The following is a 25,618-nucleotide window of genomic DNA, read 5'->3' as shown; positions in this document are numbered from 1 at the left end:
AGAACTGAGGTAGGGATAATAGTATCCACCCAACTGTACACTTTTAGGTCTTTTAGGTTATGATATATTATATAATGTGTTTTATTGTGCCATTTCCATTTTAATATGTGTGTTCCTGTAGAGAGTAGTTGGATGTAATCATAGGTGGGGGGAGAACCTACAAAGGAGAACTTGTTTCGGGTACAAAGCACGTACGGTCATAAGACCCGTGCATTGGATTAGACAAAATTATGATAATATAAAATATGTATGTATAATATTACTCTATCTATCTATCTATCTATCCATCCATCCATCCATCCATCCATCCATCCATCCATCCATCCATCCATCCATCCATCCATCCATCCATCCATCCATCCATCCATCCATCCATCCATCCATCCATCCATCCATCCATCCATCCATCCATCCATCCATCCATCCATCCATCCATCCATCCATCCATCCATCCATCCATCCATCCATCCATCCATCCATCCATCCATCCATCCATCCATCCATCCATCCATCCATCCATCCATCCATCCATCCATCCATCCATCCATCTATCTACCTACCTATCTGCCTATCTGTCTATCTATCTATCTGTCTGTCTATTTGTCTATCTATCTATCTATCCATCCATCCATCCATCCATCCATCCATCCATCCATCCATCCATCCATCCATCCATCCATCCATCCATCCATCCATCCACCCACCCACCCACCCACCCACCCACCCACCCATCTATCTATCTATCTATCTATCTATCTATCTATCTATCTATCTATCTATCTATCTATCTATCTATCTATCTATCTATCTATCTATCTATCTATCTATCTATCTATCTATATTAGTTTCCCTGAAAATATTAACTCAAAAATAATTTTTTATATGTTTTCTATTCATAATGAGATGAAGATGTTAATTCACATTGTAGATCATGACATATATAATAACCAGGCTTAGGATCCGGAACACTTCAGCAACCAATGTATGCACAACTTTACTATAGAATTCCTTGAACATAGTAGACAGATATACCGTGAATGTAAACAACGACGTCAATGTACTGCGTTATATTCTACTCTTAATAGTATAATCTAGTGACGGTTGAAAATGATGTAGGATACATACCTCACAAGTTTTCATGTTCCTCGGCGACGTTGAAGGTGTTAGCGTTACAATGAACAACCATGTACGTACTTGCAACTAGTTCGAAAAAAACTGTTGACTATGAATTGAAAATACACTGTGATGGCCTGAGTTCGTTTCGTAGGGAGAGACGGATGAATACTGTACCTCTGATCACGAACCGGATTATACATTGACGCACAGGTAAACAAAACTCGACACGCCACCTCACTCCATCTGTACTCCGTTGCACTAACTTCACTTCATTCTTAAGTTGTCTCGGATCCTAAGCCTGATAATATCCATACAAAATGTCATGGAGGCCTAATTATTTTAATAGCTTTTAGGGAAATTCTTTGAAAAATGTAAGTTTCGGAGAACGAGCGACAAACTTAAGCACAGGCGGTGCTATCTAGTACTCTTCTGATGCATATTTTTGGCCGTAGCTAGGAAATTAATAGAAATACAAATTTCTTCCACAGACATAAAGAGGAAATCTTACACTTCTAATTCTCAACAAAACAATTTTTGGGCCAGTTTAGCTGGACATACCCTTTAATTAATCTTGCTCAATTTACAAAACTTAGATCAGACCCGGTAAATTTTTGCCCATTGCTTAGAATCAGTACAAGGATCCTCGATGTTGTTAAATATCTTCTATACCCATTGAGAAACTGTTAATACAACTTTGTTTTCTCGCACAGGTAACTGCGCATTGAAGTATACACAAGTCATTCCAGGATAATCTTGTGGTGCAAATGCAATGGAACCCACAACACTACTGCTAGTTGCTGTTCTAATCGTAGGACTGCTTCTTCTACGCCAAAGAGATCCAGAGAAGTTGCGTATAAAGCGCATGATGGATAAACTGCCTGGTCTGCCATCTTATCCAATTCTGGGAAGCACTCTACCGTACATATTCTTAAAGCCAGAAGGTATGCAAGTAAGAAAAATTAGTAAAAGTAGTAGTAGTAGTAACAATAATTGTGTCATTGATGTTATTGAACATATTGTCGTTCAGAGAACATACATAGAGTAGGCAGTTGCACAAGCGCTGCAACTTTAAATTATATAAACGAACAGTAAGTAATAGGTATAGTATCACAACTTCTGGAAACAAAACATTACTTTGTTCTATGAATATACGCACAGTCCACAGATCTTAAATTATATTTTATGCTCGACCATGCCAAAATGTAGTAATTATACACCTGGTAGCAGTCCTTTAATGCATGTCATTAAAGTACACCTATTCATTAAGGTTCAGGTTTTCGATTATTCTCGGATATGCAATCGAAAGACAAGGGAAACGTCACGGAGGCTGGAAATCCAATACTCTCGCAGAAGGTTATGTTCTGTTACTATAATAATTAGCGTTAATTGTAAATAATATTCAAATAAATTCAATTTGTCACCTCGTTTTTCAATTCTAAATCAATTTCCAAGTTATACATTCTGTGTATTACATCAAGGTCAATGATATTATTGTTCCTCGGAAAAAATCAATACTTTCGCGTCTGCGCACATCTCACAATTCAAGTGCTATAAACAAGGTCACTTCCGATCTTCTGTCAGATACAAATAAAATGTATAGTTCTGAATAATTTAAAGTTAGAAATATGGTCGAGCATAAAAAGTCGTATGAAACTTGCCTATAATGGCAATTAAGACGCTCGTATGAAAATTATGAAACGAGCTTGCGCTCGTTTCATAAACAAGCATACTTGCGTCTTAATTACTATCATTATAGGCTCGTTGCATAATGTACTATTATATATTAACATTATAATATATACTTCAATTATTGTTTTCAAGATTGTTTAACTGTGCTGTCTGTCTAGGTATGGTTGATGTTGAAGTTTTCGTACGTACTAGCACTGAAGTCGGGACATTTGGGGAGACGTAAAGTCATTGAGATGTCGAAAACGAAATTTAATGCAATTTAATCAATTGTTCAAATATATGCATTATGAACTTTCAACAATAAAATAAAGTAAAATAAAATAAAATAAAATAAAACCTGGCAAAATGCATTACAACTGCTGGGGAAAAAATAATAAATATATAAATAAATAAAAATATGGCTTCAATTCTGGACTAAAAATTTATAGCTTGATTTTGAAATTGAAATATACCTTAAGGGCCGTATACATAGACATTCTTAGCGCGGCCTTCAGGTAGATGATCAGCGAACTAACGTTTTTCGTATTCATAAACCAGTGTTAGCGATATGATATGATATGAATCCTGTACAAGTAATCAGTCGATAGCCGGAGCTAGTTTAGCACGCTCGTAGCGCGGGCTAGCGAAATGTCTATGCATAGCACCCATAGTGTTCTGCCATATGGCAGGTACTTCACTATAAACACAGGATTCTATAATCTTTCCCATTTTCTGCCTTTCTTTTAGTCTCCGCAAATGATCCATATAGAAATATATTATGTATAATCAAGAAATTGTGACATGCATGAATTTCAATTACAATGTAATATAGGTTTTGAATAAGTTATTGAAATTAGTATTAATATAATTGACTGATATATTTAAGAGAAATATCTTGTGATTTGGCGATACTTCATTATAATTCATTTGATTACTCTACTTTATTATCAAGCTGACCTACGAAACTATATTTTGACTTCTTATAATATAATACAACACAATTCTTACTTTGTATTTATTTTCATTTTAAATAGAATAACAGTTTTCTTTCTTCGTAATAATTAATTTTCCTACATACTATTCGCTCAATTTTCCCTACGAACACGAGTTTTACTTGAACGGGAGCTAGATTTATAGAAAACAAAACATAATAGGCCTATGACTTTTTTAATGTTTGTCTAAAATGTTGTGTCTTTTATAGTAATGGTATTGTTTTAAGACAAGTTTATTTCTGTTATTTGTATTTCAAAATTACTTTATGTGTATGAATTAATCAACCTATATTTTATTTGTATTCTATAATTTTGAAAATATATATATAGTCCTACTTTTCACGTGCGGTATTATTCTTCTCTAGTGTTATTATTATATTATATAATTCCATTCCCGCTGTATTTCACCTTTTAGTTCCTATTTTATTTTACTCATTTATTTTTATTATTATTTTTTTTCTATATTTCTCTTATATTAATATTGTATTATATAATTTCTGTAACTGTAATTTTAATTTTATTTCCTATTTTATTTTATTTTATTTTATTTTATATTCTCTTATAGGCCTATTTATATTATATCTGAACTGCGACCGAACACGAGCGCTGCTCATTCGGTCTCAAATTTTCTTAATACTACTGTATCTCCTTTTTATATTGATTGTATTATTTTATTTCTATGTCTCTTGTTTGTTTGTAATTATATTCTTTATTCTGTATATTTAAATTTAAATAAATAAATACAATATTATGTCGTTTCCTATATTTATAAATGTTGTATGTTCAAGTAACAACAACAACAACAACAACAATAATAATAATAATAATAATAATAATAATAATAATAATAATAATAATAATAATCACTGTTAAAATAACTTTGTCAACAGTACTGCTCTACATAACTCTTTATAGGACTACGAAAACTTCAGAGTTTATGTGCTTCAACTTCACAATCTACTAGACTTCGAAGTTGAGGTCCGTTCGGGGAGATACAGGTTAACTGATGGAGGAGTATTGGTTGGAGGTGGGGAACAGGCTAGTGCTTGTTTACTTTTTCCATCTATCGGATCTATCCACTGCGCTGTCTTTGTAGGTCCGATTGAAGGTTTCATATGTTCTAGCACTGAAGCTGGGACATTTGGGACGACGCGACGTTGTCATTTCAATGTCGAAAACGAAATTATATGGGAAGAAATTTTTATATAGGCCTATGCATTACTAAATTCCTTTCACAAAAAATATCTTAGAAGTGGAAACAAGTATAATTTATTTCAAAAGGCAAAATGCGTAAGAACTATAGGCAAAAATATAGTCTTAATTATGGGCTGAACATTTATAATGACATTATTTCTAAATCCCGATATCCTTATCAAAAATTATAACGCATAAATCCAAATTAGAAATAGGAGATATTTAGAATGCGTTATTTAAATTAGTATTAATATATTATATTCTACGTACTATATATTTAAAAAAGTATCTTGTGAATTTGTGATAGCGATACTTCATTTTAATTCATTTGATTCTCAGTTTACTTTATTTAGTTGTCATTTTAACTTAAAAATCTTTCATTCTGACTTCTTACTAATATTAAATTCTTACTAAATAGCGTACATATTTCAGTTATTTTCATTTTAAGTATAACACATTATCTTCATAATAATGTATTATTTTCGTTTCTTGGTAATGATTTATTAAGCTACTCTATGCTCAGTTGTCCCATCGAGCATGAAGTATACTCATAGGGGCTTAGATTTGTGTTAAATGTAACATATTATTTATTATTCGGTTGAGAGGCTTTTATCATCCAATCTGCTGTCAAAAAAGCTGAAAGTTAGGATTTATAAAACAGTTATATTACTGGTTGTTCTGTATGGTTGTAAAACTTGGACTCTCACTTTGAGAGAGTAACAGAAGTTCCATTCTGATGGATGTGTACCCTAGCAACCTTCTGTTTCTCACGAGCTTATCCTTCGTTATAATGCTCATGAATTTCACAAGTATAGGCCTAATTAGATATGGATTACGATTTAGATTTATTCTTCCTATCCTAAATACTTCCACAATTTCTCCGTCGCTCAAATCCATACCAAAACACTCCCAACAGACTCCTATTATCTTGTCGTATGTTTCACCACTATGTTCCTTTTCCTTTTCTTCTATTGCAAAAAATGTCAAGTTCTTTCTCCTCTTTTCCTCCTCTAAGTGGTCCCATTTGCTTTTCAAATATTCATTTTCGTGTTGCATTTCTTCCATCTTCTTCCTCATCCCCGCTATGGTCTCCATCAATGCTACTCAATATTGTTTCATTTTAATATCCTCCATTTCACTCCGGCTTCTTTCACTTAAGATAGATAGATTTATTGAGCAACATTATACATACAGGTATACTATATAATAAGAATTTTCTCTTAAATCCAATGCACGGGTCTTCTGACCATACGTGCTGTGTAAAACAAGTTCTACTTTGTATGTTTCACCCCCTCACCACTCTCCAAAAGAACAGACACATAAAAATGAAAATGGCACAAACAAAACACATTATATAATATATCCTAGCCTAAAACAGGCATAAAAGTGTGTAATTGAGTAGTTGCCATTATCCCTTCGTCAGTTCGCATTACAAACTTCAACAGCTAAAGTTCTAATCTGTCTCGCCTTCATGAGGAACAATCCAGTCTTTTGTTCGCATTCTCTATTACCCATGAGGTCAAGACATGCAAGCGAAACTTCTATTCTGACTTAGCATCGAGGGTGGTAGATATTTTCTCCGGATATGTTCCTTTTTCCCCGCACAGTGGACAAAGGCGCTCTCCTTGTTCATTGAGGATTTTATTATTACACAGGTCAATGCCTCTGCTACTCAATGGTGTTCAAAAGAGCCACCGAACTGCACTCTATAATATAAAATGAACTATACAAGCGAGGAGTCTCAAGACTCATATCGGGTCGCTTGGCAAAGCCTGTCATAAATCCTCAGTATTAATAGCTGAGAGTGAATTACTTTCTTTCTTTTTCTCGAAAAAAGGATGTCAGTCATTATAAACCAATCTCCAGTTCTTATCTTAAGACAAAACAAGTTCCCTAACCAAACATTCTACTATCTCCAACTATTATCTTAAAATGAAAACAATTTCCCAAATCCCAAATCTAAAATTATATTGTACACTAAATAGCTTCTAATTAATTAGGCTATATTTTTGTTACAGACAGATGGGATTTATGTTACAAACTTGCGGTACAACACAAGCCCCTTCTGAAATGGTGGCTCGGTCCGTTTCCGGTAATCTCTGTAATACATCCAGATTTCGCTGAGGTCAGTATTATGCAGTAATTCATTTATAAAATATTAAGAGTCTTGAAGATGACTCATACTCTCTCATTGTAGTATATTTTATATGTTTTTCCAATTTACTGCAGGATAAAACAAGGAGATCCACTATCACTTTTACATTTTAACTTTACTCTAGAATATCAGATTAGAAAAAACAAGGAAAACAGAGAGGGTTTGGAATTGAACAGGTTACATAAGCTGCTTCTTTATGCGGATCACGTGAATAAGTCAGGTGAAAATACGCAAAATATTACGGAAACCACGGGAATTTTACTTGAAGGACGTAAGGAGATGGGTTTCAAAATAAATCCCGAAAAGACAAAGTATATGATTATGTCTCGTGACCACAACATAGTACGAAATGAAAATATAAAAATAGGAAATTCATCCTTTGAAGAGGTGATAAAATTAAAAAATACCTTTGAGCAACAGCAACAAATATAAATTACACTCGGGAGGAAATTAAACGCAGAATAAATATGAGAAATGCCTGTTATTCTCCGGTTGAGAAGTTTTTGTCATTCAGTCCGCTCTGAAAAAGCTTAAAGTTGGAATTTATAAAACCGTTATATTTCCGAGTGTTTTCTTTGCCTGTGAAATTTGAAGTTTCTCACTTTGAGAGAGGAAGATGTTAAGAGTGCTCGAGAATAAAGTGGTTAGGAAAATATTTGGGGCTAAGAGGGATGAAGTTACAGGAGAATGGAGAAAGCTACACAACGCAGAACTGCACGCATTGTGTTCTTCACCTAACATAATATGGGTGAATCCATAAATGCGTATAGAATATTAGAAGACCTGAGGGAAAAAGAGCTTAAGGGAGGACAAGATGTAGATGGGAGGATAATATTACAATGGATTTGAGGGTGGTGGGATATGGGATATGGCTGCTCAGGAGAGGAACCTATGGCGGGCTTACGTGAGGACGGCAATGAAACTTCAGGTTGATTAAAAGCCATTTGTAAGGAAGTACACCTTAGAAGTTCCGCACCAACTCCTGCACTGTAGTGTGTTACCAAATATAATTCTCTCCGTAGTATATTTTCTTGAATTATTATTTACGATTTGTAGAGAAATAAATTACTCAGTTACTCCAAACCGAAATAATAATATAAACGTTCGATATCGGAACAAAGGACTATTTTTTGTAACTTTTTTAAAAAGTTAAAAATCTGACTTCGGCTGTAAAGTGCACGGCTTAACTTAGATGAGCAGATTTTCAGGCACAAAAAGCAGAACCCATTTCTAAAAGTGGTCTTGTGTGCGTCTTAAATTTCATATATCAAAACTTCACGCCAAAGCAATTAACAATTTTAATCTACACAAATTTTCAGATGTATAGACTAATATTTATCTGATACAACTGAAACAAAAGAAATAATGTATCAGTAATAAAAAAATATCACATTTTGCTATGAGGAAGTGTAAATTATAGGTATTTATTACTCATTCTATTAACTGTTTTATAACATAAATTAGAAAAATACACACAGTCTACACAATGTAGATGCCGTAGCTGATTACTCTTCAGCAATTACTGAGCAACTACATATTTCTGATTTCAATATATTGCTTTTAACAACAGCCGCTGTTTAAGAAGAGAGTCCTACTCCACAATTCAACACAGCTATAATTCAGTTTATACAATGTGGTCAAAAGGTGTGTTAAAGTTCCTGTTTTCAGTTTAGATTATTCACTTGTGCACGTTTTATTCACTGCTACGAAGTATTTTCTGTCGTTATCCTCTTCACTGATTTTCTCTGAGAGAAAAGAAAACAAGAAAAAACTATCGCTTCAAATTTTATTTCGCAGGATTTTCAGCAGACTAAATTTTAAGTTAAGGAAATGTATTAAGTATTTATTTGGTTCGCTTACGAAATTTCTGGAGTCAACTAGCTTTTCTTTTTAATATTTGGGAAAAAGGACCTCGTCGTTTTCAATCTCAAAGTGCTTTCGTACTGCAGTCAGACAGATGTATGAATCCAATCTGACCACGTAACACCACCGTTCTCTCAGCTGCTGTTCACTAGAGTCTCACCACTTACCAGGCAACTAGGCCAGGAGATAATGGGATAGGGTGGGGCCAGTTTCTTTCCTAAGCTACAGTCTGTGAAAAACATAAAACAAAACATGAAAAAAAGAAAGAAAATAAATCAGAACAGTAAGGTATCACTGAAGTTTTGGGGATAAAGAATGAAGATTCGAAAACATCAAATAAATAAACCAACCTAATAAAAAAAATAATCTTCCCAAATAACGTTTTTTCATAAACATTTCTTAAAACCCGGGGAATTTGGTAAAACACTGTATGCTAATGGAAGTTGATTATAAAGTTGTTATTAAAAATGCTTGATCCCTTTCGTGCGATAAGTTACTGAGCCATTCTGAGAGAAAGAAGTATGTTTTTAGAACGTGCAGCCAAGCGCATGCGTAAGGCTAATATTAAAAAAAAACACATCTGTTCATAGCACCGACTAGTATTGTGCAGTGATCAAACAAGAGAGAGGAATTCAAGACATTACAAACTTTGTCTTACCCCATATGAAGAAATGTATCCTAACCTTTAAGCTGTTTAAAATAGTGTCCTGCAATGTTCGAACATGGGGACGGCTACCAAGATTATACAAACTTCGTCTTATTTCATATGAAGAAATGTGCTCAAATCCTTAAGCTGTTTAAAATAGTGTCCTGCAATGTTTGAACATGGGAGCGGCAACCAAGATTATATAAATTTCGTCTTATTTCATATGAAGAAATGTGCTCAAATTCTTAAGCTGTTTAAAATACTGTTCTGCAATGTTCGAACATGGGGACGGCTACCAAGATTATACAAACTTCGTCTTATTTCATATGATGAAATGTGCTCAAATCCTTAAGCTGTTTAAAATAGTGTCCTGCAATGTTTGAACATGGGAGCGGCAACCAAGATTATATAAATTTCGTTTAATTTCATATGAAGGAATATGCTCAAATTCTTAAGCTGTTTAAAATAGTGTTCTGCAATGTTCGAACATGGGGGCGGCAAACAAGATTATACAAATTTCATCTCATTTCATATGAAGAAATGTGCTCAAATCCTTAAGCTGTTAAAAATATTGTCCTGCAATGTTCGATCATGGGGGCGGCAACCAAGATTATACAAATTTCGTCTTATTTCATATGAAGAAATGTGCTTAAATACTTCAGCTGTTTAAAATAGTGTCCTGCAATGTTCGAACATGGGAGCGGCAACCAAGATTATACAAATTTCGTCTTAGTTCATATGAAGAAATGTGCTTAAATCCCTAAGCTGTTTAAAATATTGTCCTGCAATGTTCGAACACGGGGGCGGGAACCAAGATTATACAAATTTCGTCTTATTTCATATGAAGAAATGTGCTTAAATCCTTAACCTGTTTAAAATAGTGTCCTGTATTGTTCGAACACGGGGGCGGCAACCAAGATTACACAAATTTCGTCTTATTTCATATGAAGAAATGTGCTTAAATCCTTAACCTGTTTAAAATAGTATCCTGCATTGTTCGATCACGGGGGCGGCAACCAAGATTACACATATTATTTCGTCTTATTTCATATGAAGAAATGTGCTTAAATCCTTAACCTGTTTAAAATAGTGTCCTGCATTGTTCGAGCATGGGGGCGGCAACCAAGATTATACAAACTTCGTCTTATAACATATGACAAACTAATCACAAGACATGTGCTAAAATCGTTAAGCGGTTAAAACGTGAAGGGGTGGGAGTGGTCGAGGTGATTTTTTTTATAACAAGGTGGAACAAACACGACAGAGCGAACATCGGCGAATATCGAACTTCATCATACTCCACAAACTTGAACAGAACATAGCGTCTGTAATGCATGAAGCTGGTTGAAAGCATATAGGGATGGGAGAGTACTGCAAATATGTTCATAATTTTGGCAAATAAACATGATAGGCTTCCTCGTGCAAAGCGAACATCGGCAAATATCAAACTTCGCCATAGTCGACAAAATGAACTCAATATATTTTCTATCATGCACGACCATATTGTGTAGTATGAAAATGAACTAATTTATTTTATTTAACAGGTTGGATAGTATGTTATGTAGAATATAATAATCTGAAAATTAAAAAAAAAATTATTTAGCTGAGTGGATATTATTCATTTTATCTATTAACAGAGTGGATAGCATAAATTGTAAATACGTAACGTATTCAAGTGAAATCATTTATTCATCCATCCTTCCATCCATCCATCCATCCATCCATCCATCCATCCATTTATTTATTAACAGGTAGGAGACTCTAATTTTATTATGTGTAATATGATAATTTGGCAATACCGTACCTTTACCAGAATCCAACGAATCTTTAATGTTAATTATTTTGAAAGTATTATACATACTGAGTCAATACTCCAATTCCAAAATAAATGTATTTTCCAAAATTTCCATTAATCTCCGCCAATAGTACAAATCAATCTCCAACAACCTCCGTCGACACCAATATTAAAAAATAAAATGATAAAATAATCACCATAAATACCTCCCCTGCCAATAGTAAGTAGATTTCTTAAATTCTTCTTTAAATACATTAACCCGACTGACGTAATGATGACGCTGCGACGTATGAAATCTAAAGTCCTAGGTATAGACAATGTAAATATCACTCTCCTGTATAAAATAATAGGTTCGTTCCAACAACAGTCAGGAACCGTCCGTAACCATCGTGAGCATGCGCAGTACAAAAAAAGCGTTCCAACACAATCCGAACCAGTCCTGAACCGGAAACATGTACTGCAGTCGGGCGTTCCAACAAGCTTTTGACACGGGTTCGGAACGGTCAAAAATAGTCCGTGGATTGAGGCATGTACGGAAGAGTACGCAAGACGCGCATGCGCATAAGCTCACCAACGTCTCCTGGATACTGAAGAAAGACATGATCGACTGTTCACATCATTGAGGTTAAAGATGAAAAGTGACAGTACAGACGAATAATAAAACTAGAGATTTAATTTAAATTTTCGCCAAAAAGAAAGGGAATGGAAATTATTTGGTTATTGAAACAGTTAATTACAATTTCAACATGCAGCTTTGATTAAAAATATAATAAATAACGTACATACATTAATAATTTAAAAAAGAACTATTGAAGTCAATTATCGGAATTCTTGCCTTCCATATTTTTTGTCATCTTTTTATAGAAAATGATCGAAATTCTATTTTCTGCAATTAGAATTAGCTGCGAAACGATAATAATTAAGCATCCCGTTCTTAGCAAAGATGATCACAGTTATAGCATCTCTGGATTTAGTACATAACGATCCGCGAAAGCGTTCCAACAGCGTCCAGTCCAGTTTCAATCCCATAGCAGATGCTCAACTAGCGCATGCGCATAAGATGGTACAGGAACCGTACATGAACTGATCCATGAACCGCTTGTTGGAACGAACCTAACAGATGTGATCCTGCCGACCGTCACCCATATATTCAATGCATCTATTATGACTGGGTCCTACCCCTCACTCTGGAAAATGGCATTAGTGAAACCTTTACCTAAATCTAACACACCTTCTACAGTAAACCAATACACACCGATATCAATTCTTCCCACTCTTTCAAAAGCATTAGAACATATTGTACACGGAGAATTTACGAACTATCTCGACGAACACAAACTCCTTGATGACTATCAATCGGGTTTTAGGCATGGACATAGCACTACTACAGCCCTACCTAAAGTGACTGAGGACATCCGTGAAGCTATGGATAGGGGTGAAGTAACGGCACTAACTCTTTTCGATTTCAGCAATGCCTTTGGTTCTGTTGATATCGACTTGCTTCTTGCAAAGATGAAGGCTTTGCACCTGTTAGACAATACCTTGAGCTGTATGGACTCCTACCTATGGGACCGCCAATAGTGTGTTTCACTTCATAATCAATTCTCCCAATGGCGATGCACAAAGGCGGGAGTGCCGCAGGGCTCCGTATTAGGACCACTACTTTTCTCTATCTACATTAATGACGAATCAAAGAACTTACAGTATTGCCGATATCACCTCTATGCCGACACCTACAACTTTACATACATTCCAGACCCAATACGATCAATGAATCGATTGACAAGTTAAATTGTGACCTAGCCACTGTCTCCACTTGGGCGGCCAATTTCGGAATCGTACTTAATCCAAGTAAGACTCAAGCTATAATTATTGGACATAAGCGTTTAGTTAACTCCCTTAATAACAGTAATCTTTCATTTGTTACCCTTAACAACACGCTAATCCCTTATTCATCTGCCGTAAAAAATCTTGGATTCTTTTTTGATAATAATCTAAGTTGGAATTTTCAAGTTAAAGAAACGATAAAAAAATCTGTTCCTCCATTCACGGTTTGAGTCGCTTGAGAAACTTCTTGCCACAGCTACTAAAACTTACCCTAGTACAAACCCTAGTAATGCCGCACTTCGATTATTCTGATGTTTTGTTAAGTGACCTGAGTTCTGAACTGTCAGTCAAGTTACAGCGAGCTCAGAATATGTGCGTCAGATACGTGTGCAACATCCGACGATATGATCACATATCACCGTCCTTCGCAAGTCTTTCGTGGCTCCGACTTAAAGAACGTAAAACTTTACACTCTTTGTCTTTACTCTTTCGAATTCTGCACATCTTAACACCAAATTACCTTTCGTCTCGTTTCTCTTATCTATACTCTAACCACGACATAAATATCAGATCACTTATCTGTGGCACGCTAAGTATACCTCTTCATTGAACATCTTGCTCTTCATCATCTTTTACAGTATCCACCTAGCGTCAATGGAATTCCTTGTCACAAAGTATTAGGGGCTGCAATACAATAAACACCTTTAAAAACAGCTTAAAAGATAGCCTTATTAGCATTTCAATCCAATCATACTGATTTAAACTATCACTGACTACATTGTTACTTCTTTCTTCAGACATCATTCTGATAGTGCCGTATTTTCAAAATTCTCTCATAATAATCTCTTTCTATTATCTAATATTATTTGAAATATATTTACATTCTATGTATTTTAGCTTAATTCTGCTACACAGTTTATTTCAGTGTTTAATTAATAGTTCATAGTATTTTGTTGTATAATTCGTAAATAACACTTGTATACATGTAACTCTCATCTAAATCAAATTGTTGAATTCTTTGTAAGTTCATGCATATGTATATACACTTTTTGCTGGTTAAGTGGAAGAGAAGGCCTTATGGCCTTAACTCTGCCAGCTGAAATAAATTATTATTATTATTATTATTATTATTATTATTATTATTATTATTATTATTATTATTATTTCTTTAGCAAGTTACTGTACCAGTATTATGTGTTAATATAGTACAAGTTATTATTGTTAATTCCCTGCAGGCGGTGCTCAACAATACACATACAATAGAAAAGACCAAACTTTACAAGATTTTGCAACCCTGGTTGGGATCTGGACTAATCACTTCTACAGGTATGGAAAATTGAAAGGTTCAGAACCATAGTGGGCCAAGCTCCATTTACTAATACACACATACATACATACATACATACATACATACATACATACATACATACATACATACATACATACATACATACATACATACATACATACATACATATACTAATGGACATGCTCATAAAGAAGGATAAAAATATACACACACACACTCACACATGCCACATTTTTTCAGAGAATATCCTATATTATTACAAAATTCTAATTTAATGTACATTTTAGAAGCAGCCTATGACTCTTATTTTAAATAATATTGATCGATGTTCAAAGGATTAAAATGGCACACACACAGGAAAATCATCACACCATCATTCCACTTCAAGATACTGGAAAACTTCGTCCCAATATTTTCGGAAAAGGCTGATATTCTAGTGAAGAAATTGAAGAAGGAGGTTGGAGGAAGAGTCTTCGACGTTTATCCCTACGTCTCTGCCTGCACTCTGGATATTATCTGCGGTAAGTAGGCTACCTACCTACAATAAACAAGCAAGACGTGTTCTCTGATCGTATCATGTGCCGTGGCTCTATGACCAATGGGTACGAAGGGGGAAGATAGCTTTTAGTCTGACGGTTGTGAGATGGAATACCTTGTCAGTAGATTTGTAAGATATTAACTATCATGAAAAGAAGTCACTTTATGAGGTCTCATTTTTTTTTATCTCACGCGCAGCTCACATGCCAGGTCTCGCCTCCTTTTTTAAGTTGTCCCGCGCCGCGGCGTCTTGAGCATTCTACCTAGGACTTGTGTTACAGAACGCGCAATGTTTCGAGTCCTCATGGAGAAAAAGTTTCGTAATGCAATTTCGGACAGTGTATTGGACCGGTGCCCACACAACGTCGTTATATACTTGCGGAGCTACGACAAATAACAGAATCTGGTTTAAAGCCAGTTATAATGGCCAGGGGGTCATAGTGATAAGTATACTATACCTTTATAACATCTCCTCATATGGTAGGCCTATCTATTAGGTTTCGTCCATTTTCGGCTTCTCTTCTCTAATATCTTCTTAAAGGAATACGGAATCTCCATATTTCAAAAAAGGAACATGTTCTTAGGATCAGTTGTACTAACGGTCCTGAAATATTTGCAGTTGATAAATGGAGTATATGCTTTCTAAGAAATTTGAAGTTTCCTGTTCCGTTATGGTATTTGAAATATAATCTACTGAAAACATCGGCCATTCCCTTATTTTTCAGAATGTTAACAGATTATATCTCAAATAAGGAATAACATATACATACATATATGGGCTTATATATAATATCACTTGTAAGCTATTGTAATTATCACTTGTATGCTGATGATGTTAAATGCTACATCTCTTCACGTTTACACGATATAGATGAACTGAATGAAGGCATAAACTCGATTGTGACACGGACAAAGAACTTTGGTTTCAAAATCAACCCTGAAAAGAAATGAGCAATTATGTTAGGACACAAACGTCAAATGGATGCTTTAAAATAACTTGACATTTCCTTCGTTAAAATATAGAGCATATTCCATTCAGTTCTTCTGTAAACAATATAGGTATTCATATTGATAATAATCTAAACTGGGATATGCAAATTACAGAAACCTGTAGACAGGTATACTCCATTATCGATGTGCTTACTTACTTACTTACTTACTTACTTACAAATGGCTTTTAAGGAACCCAGAGGTTCATTCCCGCCCTCACATAGGCCCGCCATCGGTCCCTATCCTTTGCAAGATTAATCCAGTCTCTATCATCTTATCCCACCTCCCTCAAATCCATTTTAATACTATCCTCCCATCTACGTCTCGGCCTCCGCAAAGGTCTTATTCCATCTGGCTTCCCAACTAACACTCTATATGCATTTCTGAAGTCGCCCATACGTGACATATGCCCTGCCCATCTCAAACCTCTGGATTTGATGTTCCTAATTATGTCAGGTGAAGAATAAAATGCATGCAGTTGTGCGTTAAGTAACTTTCTCCATTCCCTTGTGGACCTAACTTCATCCCTCTTAGCCCCAAATATTTTCCTAAGCACCTTATTCTCAAACACCCTTAACCTCTGCTCCTATCTTAAAGCGAGTGTCCAAGTTTCACAACTATACAGAACAACCGTAATTGTTTTATAAATTCTAACTTTCAGGTTTTTTGAGAGCAGACTAGATGATAAAAGCTTCTCAACTGAATAATAACAGGCATTTCCTCTATTTCTTCTGCGTTTAATTTCCTCCCAAGTATCATTTATATTTGTTACTGTTGCTCCAAGGTATTTGAATTTTCCCACCTTTTCAAAAGGATAAATTTTCAATATTTATATTTCCACTTCGCAAATTATCGTTTTCATAATGAAACAGGTACTCATAATCTTTCTTTAAGAATATACTCTCCTTAACTTTTTACATAAGTTCAGCACTTTGTGACTGATAATTTGTAGATATGTCAAGTTTCACAAAACTCAGTTTTCTTCACACTACTATTTTGTGCCTTGGGCCCTTATGAAACTAGGTGCCTTAATTGTTCTAACATTATGAACATTCGAATAACTCAGTTTCACCAATGGAAACAAAAAAAAATAGAACACAATATTTTAAATACAGTTTATATTATATTTTAAGAATTCATAACCTTTTAATTTTAATTTTCTGTACATAGCCCTATAACAGGCAAATTCTTTAAAAGTATTTTGTACAGTTAATGTTATTGTACTGAATTAATGACTTATACCTACTGTTTGAACTCATTATTTTTAATTTCTATATAGGCTTACATCAACAATACCTTTGTTCACAGCGTCATGTTAATTCGTCATTGGAACAGATATTGTAAGTTTCCATCTTCTAAGACTTATTCTAAAGAAGCAAAATTCTTACCAATACCAATAACATTGCTCACTAAGTAATTCTGAGTCGTCTTTGGTACAGGTATTGCACGCTTCCTTCTTTTAAAAAATTCCGAAAAAAAATAATATTCTTAATGAAAAATTGTTTTTTTCATATTTGCACTCCTGTGGCCCTTTTCACAATCCTAATAAATTGCAAATTAACAATTTACAAACAGCAAGTAAAAGATTACAAATGCTTGCAAACTGTGATCACAATGCAATCTTATTCATTTGTGAAGTTCAACGAACTTTACAAAATCATATATATTATTTTAATGTACCGAAGTACATTTTACAAAATCAGCTAAAAACATTTACAAATACGCATTATTGGTTAAACAATATCGTCAACGACAGTTTATAAAAATCGCTAAGGAGGAGAGCTAAAGTCGCTGTATTTTTACAACTATCGACAGACATGTGCATATTTTATTCTAAAATATATTATTATAAGCTTTCTGAACCATATTTCACCAACAGAAAACATAAAGTATAATTAAGAAAAATTTAAAAGTGTCTAGATTTGCTATATTGGCGACAACAGAGTTTCGCGTGATGTGACTGGTCGAGTATACCAATGCGTTAATTGACCTACGACTTAAATGACGAAAGTTAGCGAGAAATTCAGTCAAATAAATAAACAAATAAATAAATGAATGAATGAATGAATGAATGAATGAATGAATGAATGAATGAATGAATGAATGAATGAAAATAAATAAATAAATAAATAATAAATAAATAAATAAATAAATAAATAAATAAATAAATAAATAAATAAATAAATAAATAAATAAATAAATAAATAAATAAGAGATTTTACCCAAGTACACATTTCCAATTTTGATAGAACAGTTAACATGTCTATCCATAAAATCTGCTTCATTTTGTGTTGATCCATCAGTATTTATTGTGTCATTCATAGCCTCACAAACATTAGGGCACCCAGCAACAGCATAAAAATCCTTTGCCCCAGTAAGTAGGTTACATTTGGTGATCAATAATCTGCCTCGAATTTAACTCTGTTAACAACATCAACTACCCTGTCGACACTATTGCACACTAATATCTTAGAATCTTAGAAATTCCGTGTTTATCTGCAAACGTACGAAACTGACACTTCGTATGCAACCAATGCAAAACAATACAAATCTCGCTTTCAAGTTAGGGCACCACTTTTCCCTTTTAGATGTTGGATATGATGTTCCATATCTTGTAGGAGAGATTCCAGCGAAACGGAACTTGAAAGGACTTCAGATTACCGCGTAGGTAGTGCCGTTATTGCATTATTGAAATATTTATTTTTGATGCAAGGAATTTATTTTTTTAAGTGCGAGTATTTAAGGCAAACTCAGCTAATTCCGCAGTATTAAGGTTTTCTGCCTATAGTTATACCCAAAAATGCTTGAAAAAATTTCCTTCAAGGAGCAGTTAATCACTAGACATAATTTTGTATTGGTTGGTATAAACATTTTATTTTTTAAATGTATCTCAACAGGGAAATAGCTCCATCTAAAACATGAGATCATATGTGTGTTTCAGGAATTCGTGTAACTTCGCAGTACTGCTCGGACAATTTCGCAGTAGTTACTTGCTCAATTTTCAAGAATACTCTTTTTAGCTCAAAACATGTTTTAATGTAATCTAAACATCAGTACATGTTCACACACATGAACAGAACAAACATTAAGAAACTAGATAATAAATATACAACTGGGCTGCAATTATTAACATTAATAACAGGAAAGGGATTACATATTAATTGTAAATTAAAAAATTTATCTAACACATATCTGCATTAAACATTATGCCAAAGACAGAAAAAAAAAACATTATGAGAACTATTTAGGCCTAATCCGAATTCCCTTTCCCTAGAAAGACAATTGTTTCTACTTTCTCTGCCATTGTTTGAAAGTAGACAGACTTTGTTCCTTTTGGGGACACAATTTTGTTAGGTTTCGTAACTAATGAAAACCCTGTTTCGCCTAAATTTAAAATGAGATTAGACCTGGTACTCAGTTCTGCTTTCGCATACAGCTACACCTCCTAGCACATCGTAAAAATCGTTCAAAGTCGAGCGAGCTGAGGCTGCTGCTCTATGGTAGAACATATTTGCTGGCTGGCACATACTTAGCCCATAGCGCTTCTTAAAGGAAGTTGGAATCTGCGTGACACTGGAACTGCTCTGCCGGCAACTAGAGGAAACTAGTTAAGAAATTGAGTACCGGCAAAAGCATATTATGAACAAACTATATTAGATAAAACAACAAGCAAGGGTTCCAAATTAATCATAAGAATGTGGAGAATTCATTAATCATAGTGTGATACTTAAATTTCTGGATATCTCGACGATAAACGTCCAGAAACACAACACTGCAAATTCACTTACGCTATCTCAGCAAACACACACCTAATAAAGCAGATAAGCTAGTTGTGTAACTTTCGCCAGAATGCATTGCAATAGGATCTTCCTGCATGAAACATCCCCGGACAACTCCACAACTAATAAATATATGAGATACTGCGAAATTAGACGTAGTGCGAAATTAGCCGAGTTTACCTTATAAAATACGGTCTTCGTATAGTCTATAAGTATTTACGCGGTATTCTGAACTATAGCGCGGGATTCATTCGAAACGTTTCATTAAATTCATACAATTATACGAACGTGTTATTAATTTTGGCCGCAAAATTTTATGTATCTTTGTTTGATTAGGATTAAATTCAATATCTTCATCTGAGTCACTAGAATTTCTTAATAACACCAAAACTGCTTTAGTTTAATTCTCAATATTATTCAGTTGCTAAAAAATTAATTTAATAAATATATATTTATTATCTTTATTCACAATTTGTTGTAATATCAAACTTTACACATTTCAGAGCTATTGTAGAAAATGTGCTAACTTTACAAGTAAAGTTTATACGTTTGTAAAGTTACTCCTTCATTGTGAAACAAAATACTTATAAAGTGCGAAAAATCAATTGTAAAGATTTGATTTTCTTCGTAAAGTTCAACATTACAAACAATGACTGTGAAATAGAAATTTACAATTTACAAAAAAAGTTTACAATTTACAAAGATTGTAAACATTGTGAAACAGGCCCCTCCTTACAAAACGCTATAGAATCATATTTTGCTTTCTCTTTCTGTAATAAATGTACTTAAATGCGATATTTTACTCATTCACAGAATCTGCTATGGGAACCTGTGTAAATGCCCAGCTAAAAGATGATTCAGATTATGTGAAAGCTATATATAAGTAAGTATGCAACAAGTACATTTTTTTTAGTTTCATTTACTTACAATCACTTTAATTCGCAGATCAGATCGCTATTCTATCTAGTTCAACTTATAAATGCTTTTTGCTGTTGTACTCTGTCTACTATTTCCTGGTAACTGGAGTTCAATACGGCATTCGCCGTTATATCAGTTACATCCAGTTGAAGAAAACCAAAGGAAAATCCTCGATCTAATTCGTCAGCACCTGAAATCAAACACGAGACCTCAACTTCAGTGGGTTAATGTTGAGCCATATTGTCCGGCTAATCATGTCTTATTTCAACCACATGCTTGAGTATGTCACTTTTTATAACTATATACACATTATATTATGCCAATACCTAACTTGCAATATCTCTTTCTTTTGGACCCAACTATCAGCTCTCATTTAACCTTCGTAACAACGGTTATGGAACCAGAGTATTTCGTGCCTTCAAAACTATGAATTACATCTCTCTTTCTTTAGTTTTGTGATTGTATTCATTATATATATACTTGGGGGTGAAATCTAAAATACAATTTTATTAATCGTGGTTTCAGAATTCCCCCTCAATATCTAAATTGACGTGTTTTTTGTTTAAATTTAATTCAATTTAAATAACTAATTATTTAGACTGGGAATTTTTTTAATGAACGCCATATATAGGGCATAGTATTAACGTAAGACAAAATATTGAATATATATTTTTCTCTTAAGTTAATACTTGTACATCGATAGTAATTTTCCAGTATGTACTTTGATCCTGGTTGAGTGGAAGAGAAGGCCTTATGGCCTTATCTCTACCAGAGAAAATATAGATAATAATAATAATTATTATTATTATTATTATTATTATTATTATTATTATTATTATATTATATTATTATTATTATCTCTGATAACCATGATAATGAAACATAACTGGCAACATCTATAAATATTTAAATTGCATAATGTAGGCTACTTTCCCATGACGATGAAAGACAACAGAGAAGTAAAACTCCCTTAAGTCGCAAGATTACAATCGAAGGCCTCAAATTAATGAAATGTGTGACTTCGGTGGAAAAAGTAATTTTGAAGCATTCAAATGCAACCAATAGCTGAATAAACTTGTAACCTCGATTAATCAAATGGATCTGATAGTAAATATAGGCCTAACGAAATATGCCCTTGAAATTAATTTCTTTTCTCCTGTAACGCGTTTTATATATTTGCTGGTTGCATCCTTATTCGAGGGAGGTCTTCAATCCGAGTAAATCGTTCTTCGGTTTTTATCGTAAAAGGCCACAATTAAGTTGCGATAAATTATTTTACTTCATGAATAACACATTCCCTAGACTCTTGAGCAGCGAATACGAAAAAATTCACTCTATTCATAGTTTAGGAGAGATGGCAATGCACAGATAAACAGATGACTTCGCCAAAAGTACTTCTCCCTATTAGCGACTCTGAAAAAATTTTGAAATATATTCTTTCCCATTATCATTAGCCCTATACCTTGTGTACTTTGTACAATACAAACAGAGGACAAAAATATTTTAACTGTATTTGCCACCAAAACTTAAAATATAGCACAAAAACCAAGAATTTTTTTAATCAACTGAAAGACACATTATTATTATTATTATTATTATTATTATTATTATTATTATTATTATTATTATTATTATTATTATTCCATGTATTGTGGGTACCTATCACCACGGCATGGCGCGTCCTCAGGTTGCGGATAGAGGAGACGACCTCCAGATATGGCGGGTATTGTCGGACTATCGATCTGTGCCCCTTCAGCGCTGTCGTTCTTGGAACAGTTAACGCCTGTACTCAGTCCATTCCACCCGCTTTCCTCCCACCACGTCAAACAGCATGCCACGAAGCTTGCCGAATAGGAACGTTGCGAAACTTCCGTCAAACGGTGTCATAAATAACTGGTCCTGCATGCTACAATATCATTTCTTTCAATCAAAATACATCTTGTCTTTCTGCATTTTTTAAAACCTAAATTCCATGTCTCGAATGACTTTCCGTAGTGTCGCAACTTTTTTCTGCGAGGTATAAAATTCTTGTACCTTCCGTCTTTAAATACATCGGTTCATACCATCTATAAGAATCGAAGTTTCCCTTGGTATGTTCTTCCCTCGTGATTCTAGCTTTTCGTCTTCTGCACAGACTCCCTCTCTCCTGATTTTCTTTATTAGGCGCTCTGACCTGCATATATAAATTACATTAAAATGTTGTGTTATTAGTATTTGTTAAGTAATTTTAATACACAACCAACTGAAATAAAATAAGCGTCACCTGTGATCGCAGCTGTTCTTTTCGTTGCCTGATTTATAGGAAACAGATATTGACATGTTTGTTTCTCTTCATCGCAAAATTCTATTACGTACTTGCTTAATAATATTTCTTTCGCCACTCCGTGCTACAGTGTTCATGTTGAGTTGACACCATTGGAATGGAAGTGCAAATAAACTGTCCCAAAAGGCACAAAATTGTGAGTAGTGGGGTAGAGAAAAGGAGAGAGGCAGAAAAGAAAGAGATAGGAATGCAAGGAGAGAAATGAATTACCAAGATTGAGAAGGAATTAGGGTTCAGTTCGCATATCTTACGGGGGCATAGATCCGATGGTCCGACAATAGCTGCGAATAGGGTAAACTGGGGTCTGTTGGACAGTCGGGCATGTTGGACACTCTGTACCTTAACGTGTTACCTCGCCACTTGTGGGCACCACATTCTGCTAGAAGTCAATGACGGAAGTAGCCACGAGTGGGGCTACTTCAGTCATTGACTTCCAGCAGAATGTGGTGCTCACAAGTGGCGAGGTAACACGTTAAAGTACAGAGTGTCCAACATGCCCGACTGTCCAACAGATCCTAGTTTACCCTATATTAAATAAGCAGTCGTGTACAGCCGATAGGGCGTGGTCCTCCAGGTTAGGGGTTAGGCGAAGGGCGAACAACCCATACCGTAAAAACAGCTTGTTACGAATCCATACGATAAGACCTTTGGGGAGGCCAAGACGTAGATGGGAGGATAATATTAAAATGGATTTGAGGGAGGTGGGATATGATGATAGAGAGTGGATTAAATTTGCATAGGATAGGGACCGATGGCGGGATTATGTGAGGGCGGCAATGAACCTGCAGGTTCCTTATAAGCCATTTGTAAGTAAGTAAATTATTATTATTGTTATTATTATTATTATTATTATTATTATTATTATTATTATTATTATTATTATTAGTATTATTATTATTATTATTACTAAGAATCACATTATCACGCAATATTACTAGGAATGTTTGTCTTTTAATTTTCATACCATAATGTAAATATTTCAGAATGAAGAAAGTTACAATGGAAAGACTTGCGCAACCCCACCTACTTTCTGACTTCATTCTCAGCCTTACCAAGTGGGGTAAATTTCAAGACAAGAGCCTCAAAGTTATACACGGGTTTACAAAAAAAGTAAGTCTTTTCTATATTTATAATAACATCAAGCATCCTATGAAGTACATGTTTGAGGAATGTACCTTCAATTAATGTAGATTAATAATAACCATTGGCACATACTATATATGAAAATGTTCACTCCCACAAACAGCGATCGGCAATATAAATCTAAATTTTGATCAAATTTTTTAAGATACCAGAAGTTATGGATTTACTCTTCTAGACAACATAAACCAACACTTATTGAGTTCCTCGAGACATTTTAGTTAATGTTTACACAGTCAATTTGTCCTCTTTGCTCATAAATAAATCTTTATTTTCCTATGACAAAAGACAACACCAGTAAAACCTGCAATGAAAATCATTCCAACCAACGCGATACTTCTTCAGAATGATTTCCTAACCAAGAGTTTAAAGCACTGCTAATCAAGCAAATAAACATAAAATATCATTCTACGGATGTAGGTAAATTAAACGGATGTTGATAAATAAACGGATGTAGGTAAATTCTCATTTTAAACAGAACTATAAATGATTGGAATAACCTACCTGCAGCGGTCTTTGAGGGCTTTCCTTCCTTAAGGAGATTCAAGAATAACTTCAAAGGTTGTATTATCATCATTTAATTCGAGAAAAATTCGTTCCGGCACCGGGAATCGAACCCGGGACCTCTCAGCTCTGCGCGCTGAGTGCTCTTTCCAACTGAGCTATGCCGGGACACGATCCACGGTGCCGGGCGAACTCCTTTCGTTGTAATGTTTTACGGCCTTATTACCTGCACTTCAGACAATGTAAGTCATACATGCAGAAGCGCATATTTAAATTACTTTATGGCCATAGTGTATGTGTATAAAGTGCAAATTAAAATTATGGTGACATTTGAAATTTAATTTTTTAAGGTGACATGTATTTATTTAGCCTGACGAGTTACTTCCTTGGTTTGAATTGTAAATTATTTAAAAATAGCGTGTAAGAGGGCATTAGACTAGAAATGTTTAGCTTAAATGTACTTCTGTTTATAAGTATGCATAAGGGTGTAATTATTTGACTTATTTGAACTGTTGTATCAGTGAAGCGAAGTGAGTCAGTGAAGTTATGGTTTTACAGTGCAGTGAATAGTTCCGATCAGTGATAATTTATAGCGTCAATGAAATGTGTTCTATAGTGTCAGTGAAATGTGTCCTAAAGTGTCAGTGAAAGGCGTCATAGTGCCACTACAGTGAGTGAGATGAGAGTAAAGTGAAAGACTATTGAAACTTATACAGGGCCTATACATATGTAGGTTGTATTGTAAAATTAGGTATTTTATGTTTTATTATTAATTGTAATTACTGTGTTAAATTGTATTATGTATTCTTATTGTATTGTGTATTGTATAATTGTATTATGTATTGCAATTTTATTGTGTACT

At 34.3% G+C, this 25,618-nt stretch overlaps 1 protein-coding gene and 1 non-coding gene across 2 annotated transcripts in view; one reads left to right on the top strand and one right to left on the bottom strand.

Moving 5' to 3' along the window:
• The window catches only part of LOC138698285 (cytochrome P450 4C1-like), a 103,123-nt gene that overhangs the window by 39,808 nt on the left and 37,697 nt on the right, over positions 1-25,618 (top strand). Inside the window, exons 2-7 of the mRNA XM_069824078.1 lie at positions 1,827-2,057; positions 6,989-7,095; positions 14,492-14,582; positions 14,901-15,086; positions 20,685-20,754; positions 24,096-24,222. Coding sequence (XP_069680179.1) covers positions 1,886-2,057; positions 6,989-7,095; positions 14,492-14,582; positions 14,901-15,086; positions 20,685-20,754; positions 24,096-24,222 — 753 coding nt within the window. The 5' untranslated portion in view covers positions 1,827-1,885. The remainder of the gene's footprint in view (positions 1-1,826; positions 2,058-6,988; positions 7,096-14,491; positions 14,583-14,900; positions 15,087-20,684; positions 20,755-24,095; positions 24,223-25,618) is intronic.
• TRNAC-GCA (transfer RNA cysteine (anticodon GCA)) lies at positions 24,849-24,925 on the bottom strand. Its single transcript has one exon. It is a non-coding gene; the product is annotated as a tRNA-Cys (tRNA).

Source organism: Periplaneta americana, chromosome 4, assembly GCF_040183065.1.
Source record: "Periplaneta americana isolate PAMFEO1 chromosome 4, P.americana_PAMFEO1_priV1, whole genome shotgun sequence".
Classification (NCBI taxonomy): domain Eukaryota; kingdom Metazoa; phylum Arthropoda; class Insecta; order Blattodea; family Blattidae; genus Periplaneta; species Periplaneta americana.
The sequence above is the reverse complement of the archived record's forward strand: the minus strand, read 5'-3'. Positions and strand labels throughout refer to the sequence as shown.